General features: G+C 44.8%; 1 protein-coding gene across 2 annotated transcripts; it reads right to left on the bottom strand.

Annotated features, from left to right (window-relative positions):
• Positions 1-106: 106 nt before the first annotated feature.
• Positions 107-12,549, bottom strand: NAAA (N-acylethanolamine acid amidase). 2 transcript variants are annotated; one of them, XM_051619823.1, is made up of 11 exons: positions 12,319-12,549; positions 11,047-11,211; positions 9,163-9,289; positions 8,646-8,736; positions 5,873-5,949; positions 4,376-4,548; positions 3,493-3,555; positions 2,852-2,918; positions 2,297-2,325; positions 1,285-1,366; positions 107-460 (listed from the first exon to the last, which is right to left on the bottom strand). In XM_051619823.1, exons 1-10 carry the CDS (start codon positions 12,510-12,512, stop codon positions 1,291-1,293), a joined length of 1,062 nt encoding a protein of 353 aa, XP_051475783.1. In that variant the 5' UTR covers positions 12,513-12,549; the 3' UTR covers positions 107-460; positions 1,285-1,290. The 2 variants fall into 2 exon arrangements, with proteins under 2 accessions (XP_051475783.1, XP_051475784.1); XM_051619824.1 differs by lacking the exon at positions 5,873-5,949 and having other exon boundaries at positions 4,376-4,463.
• Between the last annotated feature and the right edge of the window lie 428 nt (positions 12,550-12,977).

The raw sequence follows: 12,977 nt of genomic DNA, 5'->3' as shown, positions 1-12,977 counted from the left end.
CTGCTCCCCCAGTCCAGTTCTTCCTGAGCGTATCATCTGACCCTCAGCATCTTAAGCCTCTCACAGGTCAGAGAAAGGCATGACAACATTAACACCACCACAGGTCTTCATAAATCAATCATCTACATATTTTTATTTAATTATATTCAGACCTGCAGACCACCAACAACTTTTTTTTAATCAGCACATTAAAGTACATTCAAGTCGCACGACTCTTTCCAAAAGCAGTAAAAGCAATTTTTAAAACATCAACATCTACTAGAACATCAGTGTAATTACAATAAAAATCACACTTCCATTACAGTTAATTAATAGTATAATCTGCAATATTTCAAAGAATTAACAAGTTATTTCCTGAAGGGTTCACATAATTAATAACCCAAAACAACTGTACTGCTTGTGAAAGTGTCTTTAAAAGCATAGGCAGTCTTGGAAAGCTTCAGCATTTCACTCAGTTTATCTGTTGAAATAGAAAGATAGATAAATAAATAAATGAGAGCACAAAGATTTGTAGAGAGATAAGAAGCAAACTCATCCGAAACTCTACAAGGAATTACTCTTGCTAAAATCAAGCATCCAATATAAATGCTACAAATATAATACCAATAAAAGTGTAAAAGACCTATTCAAACTGGGATGCAGCTTCTTGTGCTCCTGGCAATACCACATAACCAGAGTTTTTTGGAATAGAAAAACATACTTAATATATTTCTCTGAACACATTAAAGATACCACATGAGACACCTTGCAACTTCAAACACTTGGACTTTTTAAGCAAGCTCCCAAGACAAAACCCTCAAAGGGCTCTAATGTTCAGAGGATTGTGAACACTATCACAAATTAAGCTCAACCTTTCTGGGTGCCAAGAGCACCAGCCCCTCCCTGCTGAGATTCATTTCACTCTGGTGGGGCTTCCTGCCATAGTCAACCACCTGGAGACACACCAGAGGTATTGCAGTGGTGGACTGGTGAAAATGGCAGCTAAAACATCCACAGAAGGAACCTCTACCTTTGGGTTACACGACTACCCACCCCTTTCCTCACTGATAAAGCACTTACCCTAAGATACCATCTAGGAGTTTTGCCAAGAAAGTCAATACTTAACTCTTATCCCCACATCAACACGGGAAAGTATTTACCCAAGGTCAACAAGCAAACCAAGGAGAGAATGAGGCATTCAGACTAGTCACTTGAGCACCACTGCAGGATTTTGTCCCTCAATGACTCTTCAGCTGAATTTTTTACAGCAGTACAAGCAGCCAGGAGCACCAGCAGGCTACTTACACCTCCTTACTTCTCCCTTCTGATCCATGTCTGGTACTTATCTGGAAGTGCAGCGCTCATTACTGTGGTATACACAGTGTTACTGGTAGGGAAAGAGGAAAACAGTTGAGTGAGTGACATTCCAAAGACAAGATTTCTTTATTAAACTAGCAAAAGGCAGCAGAACAAATTTTAGTGGAAACAAGCAGTTCCTAGGTGCAGAAGCATTAGAAAAAGTGGGAAAGAGACTAAAAAATTAAGGCTGCTGGCACAAATGTTTAATATTTTTGCCTCACTTAGTACAGCAAAGGAACTACCTCAGCATCCATTTGATCACTGTATTAAAAAATAGGTATTTTTTAATCTCAGCAGTCATCCAGATAGAATCTTCTCCCTTACACATTTCCTCACATTTTAAGAGGAGAGGATGTCCTGGTTTTAACTTGAAAATAAACCATTGCCAAGATCTAATGCAAATGACTGATCCAGAGACTATACTGAGCTCCATATAAAAGTAAATCTAAACAGTATAACTTGCAAAGGTGCCATTGGGAAACAAAGCAGAAAAATGATGGTATCCTGAAATCAGTCTCAAAAATCCAGTACCTAAAAATCTAAGTCCCCATTTGCTATTTGTTTTTCTTCCAGTTTTACACAGCAAGCAGAGCTCACCAACTCCAGAGAAAGCCATTTGCATTGTTAAATCCAAAGGTTCCAAAGAAACAAATGACTCATCAGAAAGTCCAGCTGCTCTAAGCAGTGATTTGTTTCCCTACTACAGAGGAACTTCCCATTACTAGGCTGAGCCTAAAAAAAAAGTGTCGTGTCTTGGCTAGAGTGTCAGACCAAAGAGGAAGGGTGCTGCAGGAGTGAAAAACAGGGTGCCAAGTGCACAAGTGGAAGTCTAAGCTGGGAATCCACAAGATCTTCAGCCAGATACATGGGAAGACCTTAAGGAAGCTTGTGACTGGCTTTTAAGTGGCTGGAGGCACAGCAGGAGAAACTAATTAACTTATCTGAATTTAATACTTACTTGTTTAAGACTGGCTTCACTGACAACACCTGTACAGAAAGTTTGAAGAGTTGTGATTTTGGTCAATGAAGAGGAATTAAAAGGCTATTTAGAAACAGCAGTGGAATGAAGTTGTGCAATGGAGTTACACAAAGTCAAAGATCTTTCTGGTTTTCTAAGTGTAAGACCATTTTACAAAAATACTTGAAAAGCCTTCTGAAATACACAATATTTAAGTTTCCAAAACTAGATGGTAAAGGTAACTCATGTCTAACACTGTCTGCTGTAATCTTTTTAACTGTACTTGAAATAAGGACCTGCACAAAGATGATGGTCGTGGGATTCACTTTCCACTTGGACTGGCAGACTATTATGAAATGTGGTGTAAGGGAGTTCAGAAACAGTTTAACAAACTCAGTCTTAAACTCCACAGACCTGGCTGTGCAGTACCCCTTTTCCACTATGCCTTCCTTTCATACCTTTTCCATCCCTGACAAAAATGCAACTGCACTTTTGCTTTGAAGATTAATTTTAAGTCAAAGTCTACATGCCACAAGACAGAATTTTAAGGCATACCTTAAAGAGTGTATCAAAATTGATGTTCTGCTGTCCAGTAGCATTGAGAGCTCTGATGGCAGCAGTTCTGCAGGAAAACAAGTGTCATTAAACACACTTGAGTGTTCCAAAGGCTACAAAGCCCCAGTGTGAACAGTGTCTCACTAAATGCCTTAGTATGCAAATACTTTTGGCCTCAAATAACCCAGAGGTGTGAGGCAACCTAGTCTCACATGGCTGAAGCTACTCGATTACTACACCATTGAGGGGGGACAAACAGGGCACCTGTCAGCAGCTTTTTGCATCCCATACAGCCTAAGGATGGTATGATGTCTGCAAGCACCTAGTGCCATCAACTACTTTTTTGCTGTATATCTAACTCCTTTAACTTCTACTAAATATTTTGCTTTACAAGGAAATTGTTGCCACGTGCCTTATCCTTGTGATTTCCTATCTTTTATGCCATTCAAAGCCACATGCTTTCCTCTAGCATATGTGAATATCACTCCTTACCTTATCTGTTCCCTTTCCCTGTTACCCATGACAGAAACTGAACATGCTGCCAGCTCAATGAACTAGCACCTGCTCAGAGAAGAAGATACCCAAGACTCTCAGCTTCTCCAGAATAAAAGTGTTACCTCACCCCAGAGCTCTGAAGTTACCTTCGATCATCAAAGGGAGGAGGGGTAGTCCAGTGGTCATAGTTGGTCTCTACACGAAACCATCTGCAACACCACAAATACATAAGCAAACAAAAGGCACCTCAGCAGGTAATTAATAAAGACCAAGAATCAGTATCTCTGCATTGCCTCAAAAGCCCCTTTCCTGTGTCTCTTGCAAGCCCAGGGGATCCTACTGTGATCCACATGGCAACCTTCACCATAAAGCACAAAACATGCCAGCGACCTCTGAACCCCTGCTGGCACCAGTGATAAAGCTACTGACTACAATAAAGCCAAGGTCAGACCTTTAGAGATGATCAGAGAACACATAGATGGACACAGCCTGCAGCATTCAGTTTGGAGTACACCAACAGGCCAACTCGCTGTTGCCAAGCCAATATTCACTGGCTGACTGTAGGCATGAAGAGCCATTTTCCACCACAGGGCAGCTATTTAGCATCTTCTTCATGTATTAAGCTGCTGACTTCAAAAATTGATAGGAATAGTTATTTTTGAGCCTTCAGCCTTTCTACCACATGGGGTCAGGACTAATTTGCAAGTGCTGAATTGACTGGTGCAATACTTGGCAGACAGGAAAAGCCCTCAAGCCTTGTCTCCTTTGGAATCTTAAAGGATGAACACACAGATGCTTTTTCCACCCTTGGCTCTCTGGACTGCCCCAGCCTGACAAGGTGGTGTGATTCCTCCCCTAAGAGAAGGGACTAGGGTTCCCTTCTGAGGCTTTCAAGTTCTCCCTGTGAAGCTCTACACATTGGTAAGAGTTGAGCCTGTGTCTCCAGAGAGTTGTGTCTCTAACCCTGCCTCTCACTCAGCAGGGAATAGATGATAACACAAAATCAGCCATTTTTTTTTTTCTACTTACGCTCCACCTAAAGGATCGAGAGGCCAGAGGTCTGCTGGCCCTCTTCTGTTCCTGGTTATGACCATGCCTTCTTTGGGTGAGACACCTCCTACAATATAGTAAACTTCAGCAATGATGGGAATCCCCGCTAGTCTGAGAACAGCTGACTGAAAGTCCTCTGCTCTGCTCAGGGTCTGATGCAAAAAGGAGATCACAGTGAAATCAAGATCACAGAGAATAGTCAAGCACAAAAACAAGCACTGGGACATTTTGAAAAGAAGAAAAGGGTCCAGCTTTTTTGAAAATAGGCTACTGACTGCAAGTGTTACTTGAAATTATTTATCCAGAAATAGTATTCCAAACTGATGAGCATGTGGATATGAAATGCATATGACTAGGAAATGAATTAATTAATCCCAGCGTTACAAATACTCAAATAAAACAGTTAATTTATACATATACAGCTGTGTACACATGCCTGTGGTGGAAAGTGAAAAAAGCTGAGTCATCTGCCCTTCAAGAGACAGAGGCATAGCCACACTCTGCACATGCAATCCTCAGCAAGATCTTTCTGTGGGAACAATGGGATAGATGAAACTGGATTGAAGGGGAAAAACCTACTCCACATCTTGGTCTTGCCAGTGGTTTAAGAGGACTTAGGTAACAATGGTGAGGAAGGCAGAGGCATTGCTCACAGCCAGCCTGGCTTCTCCTGCCATAACCAGCTTACAAATTTCACATAAACCAACAGTTCACCAAAGCCAATGAAGCCAATGGCTTCAGGCACAGGGCCACAACCTACTGAAGTACATTTTTGCAGATAAATGATGTGCAGCAACTGAAAACAAATACAGACAACACACAAAATTGTTCAGAAAGATGGGCAAAGCCTTGGAGGACAATTATTTCTAACAGCAACACTGCAGCTCATAGTTTTGAGTCACAGCCTCAAGTCACATCTCAAACTCAAAACAGACAAACCATAAAGTCTGTAGTTCTACAGGGAATTAACCTACAAACCCTACTGTTCATGTTTGATTCATGAATGCAAGAAACAGCAGACCTGTTTTATCTCAGTAGTACCCTGACAGTATTCAGGAAATAAATGTGCTATACTCCTGCCCCTCACCAGTGAGATCTGCATTTTTATATGGGAACATATCCAATGCAGTGTAAAATCCCGGGTCAGATGCTAGCCACCTAAGAGTGCAGTTGCCCCAGTGAGTTGAATTACAGATGATTGCTACCTGAAACACCCTCCCTGGGAGGAAGTCTGCACAGCTTCTCAAAGACTTTCAGTATCGATCAGAGATTGCCCCCAAGAAGGACTGGCATTGCTTCTCATACACACCACTGACCATGTGGGGACAGTACCTATCCCCTCTTAGGAGAGGCACCTAGTTGTCAATTTACTGAATTTTCTGTGAAACAAGAAGTTGGATCATCAGATTTACCAGGAGTTTCTGAAGTACAAATGACATGACAGTGAAATATAAGAAAATACCCCTGTGCACTTACATCTCGGACAAGCCAGCTGACAGGATAGTTCCGATTCAGAAAAGCAGCTACTGCGTTTTCCCACCATCTACCACCAGCTAGCAAAACAAAAGAAATTATTCCATGGGCATGTTACCTATGCTCTGTGAAATCTATCCTCCCACCTTTCTTTCTTCTCCATCTCCCATCTCTAGCTCTGCAACCTTTCCCTCGACCACATTACAAAACAGTGGTGCGACAGATTATTTCATTCTCTAACTACACCTCTATCAAGCCATCTAAATTAGGCAGTTTATAGTGAACTGACAAAGCACACAGCACCTGAAAGCAGTCAGAGCCTCTGTACCATCTTGAGCTTATTAACATTGGTTATTAACACTGATAATGCTCCTTTTTTTCTGTATTTCTACTGATACCTATACATAAAATACACAGGATGTGCTGCATAACCAGGCTAACACCCTGGGAAGCCCTCATTTGTCTTTCAAATACTCAGTTTTCTCTATCATCAGATTTGGATAATTGTAGTCCCACAGAAACCTAAATCCTCCATGAACCAGGGCAGCCAAGTACCAGCATAAACCAGCAACCTTTCAGGAGAGGGGTGTTAACAAGGAGCATAGTATTCAGGGGTGCAATACAGACAACATAATCCCAACTCCAATTCCCCCAGGGCAGCTGCATTAATACTTCTGCTTTCCAGAAAGCACCTCAGACCCATAATAACAGAAGCAATTATCTTGGCTTTTTGGTGTCTTCTGAAAGGTACCATTTTCCTGTGAGCAGTGCTAGAAGACGGTGCCACAAAGCAGCAGGGAGTCTCAGGTGCAACGGACAATAAAGATGAGTGTTCAGCACTGTAGAGAATGCACAGTATTTCTCAGAGCTTGGCAGTGCAAGCAATTTCCATCTATTGAATTTCTTCCAGCATTGGCAAATTCTTACCTGCTTGTTTTTAAACCTTTTTTATTCATATCTGGATGATAAGGAGTGAAGAGGCAACGGTGACTAACATCACTTTGTAAGACATATTTCCAAAAGGACTGCAGGTCTATTCATATGATATAATAGTCTACATTTGACAGTTCAAATATTAGCATTAATCACCTCATCTTAGTGAAATACTACAACAGGGAAAATTATGTTGAAATCACAAAAGAGTTAAAAATAAAATTAGGAGAACTAAGAAAAACAGAAGTTTATAATTGCCCAAACCAGAAAGTCAGCAGAAACAATATGCTTGTCACTTGAAAAACCTTCACCCTAATTTAAAGTCATCCCCCTTCCCAGCTACAGTTCACATGCTTGCTTATCTAAATTAAGTTACACAGTGACAGACAAAGCATCAAGCAGCCAGCAAAACTGATTTCCAGGTGCACAGCATGTGTTTAGTGAATTCCTGTTGGCTGTAGTTGAAGTCAAGGCACAGATGAGTGACAGCACACCAGCTCCTGATGGACAAGAGGGACTATTGCACCCAGAAGTCTGCAGAACTGGATCCCTGTATCAGAATTGGGTTTGTGCAGGCACTAAACCACCTCAGTGTTGTCTCCAGCGATCCTCATGCTTGGGGTTGAGGCACACTGAGGAACAGCAGGGAGAACAGGACAGCACTAGCTGTTCCCAGATGGTGCCCATTCAGACAAAGGACTCTGGTCCACAAGGTTTTCTAAATCAAGCCTTTTGCAAAGGCTCAATTCACTTAAGACTATTTCCAAGCTGCTCTTAGTATGAAAAGCAGTTTGCATCTCAGTATCAGCCTCCAGTTTTGGAAGGATTAAATAACTATCCTTGCATCAGAAGCAGGCTCTTAAAGAAATGAGTGCCAACTATGGAAAGAATCCAGTGAATGCACGAGGGCAGTATTAACAAAAATTCCTACTTAAGAGATAATTAGTATGTATACCACACACTGACTAGTGTTTGCATTATAACTAAAAAAAATGTGTAAACAGAAGAAGACTGTATAACTAAAAGAAAGAAAAAATTGCTAACTGCAATCTCAGGTGAAAAAACAAAGTTATTTTAGATTCTGGTTCTAATTCAGACAACATTGTTTCCAGTTCTAATAAACAGCTAATAAAAGCAGAAAGTGTCTGCTTCTTAAAAAGACAATTAAAATAAAGGAGGGGAAGGAAACAGAAGAGGCAAATCCAAGGCCAGAGTTGGATATACCTATTCAGATCTGTGAAACTGAAGCACTGACGGAAATGACCCTTCCCCTGCCTTCTTGACTGTTCCACGCCCTCCTGTTCTCCAGTGTTAGTTCTCAATAATGACATCTCAACTCCCCTCTACTACTGGATCATTCCTCAGCTGCCTTTCCAGTACCTCCACGCAGTCTCTGAAGCCCTGCTGCCTTTCCCCTAGATGTCTCAGCCTTAGGTTTCTCCTCCCACGCTCTTTAAAGCTGCCTTATGGGGACAGAGAACTAGGAAAGCAGCTATTTGCTATACCTAACTCCTTTTTTTTTTTCTCTCAACACCTTCTCTGCCATCTCCAATTGTATATCTTGAACAGACTGTGTTAATTTCCAAGGTTCTGCCTTCTTTGACACGTTGCAAGCTTGGATGACACTGTGCTGACAAACAAATGCCTCTCTCCTCTGCAGCAACCAAAAACTGGCAACATGTGCTTTCAGCTCCTAAGGGCCAGAGAAGTCATGCACTTTCAGCTTCTTCCTGGCAGCCCCGAGTGTGTTTTCCCTCTGGGATAATGTGAGAGAAGGGCCAGAGCAAACAACAATCAGCTAAAATCATGCACAGAACATCATGTGAGGACAAATTTATTTTACCTCGTTCATCACCAGAGATTGTGAACTTGTGCGGACTTTGTCCGGTCCATAATCCTACATAGCCAAGAAATGTGGTGCCTTGATATGCTATCTGAAACCAGGAAACATGAAGTATTTTAGGATTTTGGAATAGAACACTACTTAAAATACAAGCAACGTTCTAAAGTAGCATCCTGTGCTTTTTTTTTTCTGTGACTTCCATACATATGTTGCTACAGAACACTTGGCTGTATGTGACAGTTAGACATGCAAAGTAAACGATACAAAGACTCCAAGGACCAAAATTCACTGCATTTCATTTGTTAACTATCACTAACTGCTACAAAAATATTGCCTAAGTTAGTAGGTAAGCCAAACAAACAAACAAAAAATCCCCATTTGCAAAACAGACTAATGAATATTAAGAAAATAATTTCCATCTAACACACATTTGCCACCACAACTGCCTACACAGCTCTATGACCACGGGCTGTTCCTTCCCAGGACACCGCCCAGCCATGGCAACCACCCACCATACCTGCCCACTTCTTATAAACTGCACATCAATGGTGATCTTGCTTAATATGTCAACAAAATCATAATCCAGGTTCCGACCATGGTAAATGTTTCCTCTGTCATCCTGAGCAACAATACTAGTGCAGAACCTGCCAAAACAAAAATGAGAAAGAACTATTTAAGAAAAAACTACAACAGTATTACAGTCTAGTTAGACTAGTTCAACGTTTCACAAAGAATAACTGAGTTTGTCTTCTGTATTTTACTAATGCAAGCATAAAAACAGGAGTTTGCATCATATCAGTAGCACTTATACTTTTCCACCTGAGAGAACAGGCTCATCCTGGACCTTTTGATAAGATTTCTTCTAGGTTTTAATTACAAACTGGAAAAAAGGACAGAATAGTTTGACTACAGCTCTGCACAACTGCACTACACAATGGTCTATATGACTGATGCACAGTATCCAATGAGGGAAAGTCCTTCCTCACAGAGTCTAGCATACAAAATTGCAGAATACTTAACTTCTCAAGCCCCACTCAACTCAGTCAAAGCCCACACACCTGTCAGCATCAGGGCAGTATTACAGACCAAGCAGAAAGCAGCATTTCCGCTGGGGAAAAAGTCATTATTCCATTTTACTTTTAAATAAGAGGTGAAAAGCTGATGCCTAAAATCCTCCACAAAGTATCGGTCTGAAACTCTCTGAATTTAATTTTGATTATTACAGATTATTTCATTTCAATTTGGACCTGTTTATATTTTTAATCACAATTAAGTAAGAAGCTCAAAAGTCCCCTCAAATTGAAAACACTAGTTGTTAAAGTATCAGCCATTTCAATAATAGTCTAATCTGTATTACAGGAAGTGTGCTGAGACTGCCTTTTTAATATCAGTTTCAGTTTCATTAAAACAGGCTTTTTTATGAACTACGCTGAATTTGCCGGGAATTAAACATTTCTTGAGAGTTATGAGCTGGTCATTCTAGTGATGTATAGCAATGTCTTTCAAAACTTAAAAAAGTTTTGCAGACAAGTAGTTTATTCCAGCTTGATGTTTCTTATTTAGTGTCATCAAAGCTGAGAAACTTGAAACTTCAAGGGCTTTACCAGCATCCAGAAAGTGTTCTCTGTGAAATACTAAGAAAGCCAACATTTAAGTGACAATATCTGATATTAATCCTTATTTTAAAAAATCACTTGAACCAAATACCACACATAAAGAAAAATATTAAGTCAAGTAGCTGTACGTACCTGTTTTTTTTTTAAACCTACACAGAACTATTTTTAGGATCCTTACAGGCAACACTATGTGTTTATTACTCTCCTGCACATGCTTCTAGGGCAAAAGACAATAATAAAACAAGAGTACTTTCTCCACTAAGGTTTTGCTTGCTGTCATAAAGATACTGATTTTCCATTGTAAAAATAAAATAAAAATTTAAAAATCAACTACCTTACACAGTCACAGAACACACAAACCTAGAGAAGTGTTTAGAAGCAAATTTTATCTCTCTCTGACAGATGGTTAAAACAATTAGATTACATCTAATCCTTCTGATTTCCTTTATGGTGAACTACAGTTTGAACAACATATGAGTACATGACATGATCTTCAAAGATAAATGAACCTAAATACTTGACAGGTAGCCCTTCCTTATTAACAGAAACTATTTTTACACCTTTATACGGATGTACATAAACAAAAGCACTGCAGTGACACCTGACCTTCATTAATACTGTGTTTCTTTTTCAATTCAGGATACAAACTGCCTGATAAGAGTGAAACCTCCCAGCTGGACAGATGAGACTGTATGAGAACAGACACCTGCTTTCTGGTGCATCCTCCCATACTGAACTAAAATGAACCTCCACAGCCATTTCCACCGTAAGTACAAACCACTTACGCAGTAGATTCATAGGCAAAGTTCAGCAGGACTCCATCTCCAAGGCTTATTCCCAGGGCTCTGCACATCCCCAGAATTTCCCCCGCAAAGGGCTGCGGCATAAAGAGCTCCAATTCTGCTGCTATCGGCCGAATAACCTGGTGGACCCATTTTGGTACAGTCACACTGCAAAACACACCCAAGGCATTAGCTGAGAAAGAGATTAAAAGGTTTGCAACCTATTCCTAGAGCAGCCAGGATCCTTCCTCCCGGGGAATCTCCCAGGAACCTGTCAGAGGACAGGCTGGAGGGTACACATAACACAGCAGCATGCTGGGTTAACCCTGAGTTTTCGTGTTGAGGGGAGTTAAGCAGCCCCACAGCATTCCCTTCGCCCTCCTCCTTCAGGCCCCGCAGCAGCAGCTCTGAGCGGAGCCGGCCAGGGCTGCAGGGCAAGGGGGAGCAGGAGCCCAGCCCGGCCGGGTCCTGCCCCTCAGGCCGCTGCACAGGGGGGAAGGGGCTGCACCGCGGGGAAGGGGCTGCCTGAGGGGGAAGGGGAAGGGGCTGCCTGAGGGGGAAGGGGAAGGGGCTGCCTGAGGGGGAAGGGGAAGGGGCTGCCTGAGGGGGAAGGGGCTGCACGGGGGGGAAGGGGCTGCCTGAGGGGGAAGGGGAAGGGGCTGCCTGAGGGGGAAGGGGCTGCACCGGGGGGGAAGGGGCTGCCTGGGGGGGAAGGGGCTGCACCGGGGGGAAGGGGCTGCCTGAGAGGGAAGGGGCTGCCTGGGGGGGAAGGGGAAGGAGCTGCCTGGGGGGGAAGGGGAAGGGGCTGCCTGAGGGGGAAGGGGCTGCCTGAGGGGGAAGGGGCTGCACCGGGGGGAAGGGGCTGCCTGGAGGGGAAGGGGCTGCCTGAGGGGGAAGGGGCTGCCTGAAGGGGAAGGGGCTGCCTGGGGGGAAGGGGCTGCACCGGGGGGAAGGGGAAGGGGCTGCACGGGGGGGAAGGGGCTGCCTGGGGGGGAAGGGGCTGCACTGGGGGGAAGGGGCTGCACCGGGGGGAAGGGGAAGGGGCTGCACCGGGGGGAAGGGGCTGCCTGGGGGGGAAGGGGCTGCACCGGGGGGAAGGGGCTGCACCGGGGGGAAGGGGAAGGGGCTGCACGGGGGGGAAGGGGCTGCCTGGGGGGGAGGGGCTGCCTGGGGGGCCAGCGGGTCCCGTGCGGCTCCCGCCTCCCGCCCAGCCCGGCCCGGCCCGGCCCGGTGACCGCGGGCCCCGCTCCCTCCCTGACTCCCTCCCGCACTCACTCGATGACCCGTGCGACAGCGGCGCGCAGAAAGGCGGGGTCGAAGCGCCGCAGCACGGGCAGCCAGCGCTGCTCGGCGGGGCTGTCCAGGCTCACGTTACACCGCAGCGGGGCGGCGGGGACGGCCGGGGCAGCCGCTCCCGCCCCGCACAGCAGCAGCAGCAGCCCCCGCAGCCCCCAGAGCCCGCGGCCCATGGCGCCGGGTCCGGGCAGACCCAGCCCTGACCTCCCCGCCCGGGGAGGCGGGAACCGCGCTCCTCAGGCGCCCGCCCTGAGGCCTTCGCGGTCCTCCCGTCATCGCCTCAGGGAGGGCGGCCCAGCCCGGCCGGGCCGCGGGGGGGGCTCTGCCTGGAGCTGGGGGCTCTGCCTGGAGTGGGGGGGCTCTGCCTGGACTTTGGGGGCTCTGCCCGGAGTTGGGGGGGGGGGCTCTGCCCGGACTTGGGGCTCGAGCTGCCGCAGGGGCCTCTTTTCCTCCCGGTCCCCCGCGGTGACGGGCCCTCCCGCCCGCTCCTGAGGAGAGGCAGGACACGACAGGCGCACCAAGAGATGTTAAAGCCCTGGTTCCCTCCCCCCCGCCCCCCCTTTTTTTTCTTTTTTCCGTTTTATGCTTCATGTTGGCGAAGAGAGTAAGAAGGGCAGCCCGACACTCTCACGTTTTAG

This window comes from Apus apus, chromosome 4 (genome assembly GCF_020740795.1).
Source record: "Apus apus isolate bApuApu2 chromosome 4, bApuApu2.pri.cur, whole genome shotgun sequence".
In the NCBI taxonomy this organism is placed as follows: Eukaryota; Metazoa; Chordata; class Aves; order Apodiformes; family Apodidae; genus Apus; species Apus apus.
This window is presented reverse-complemented; position numbering and strand designations above follow the sequence as displayed.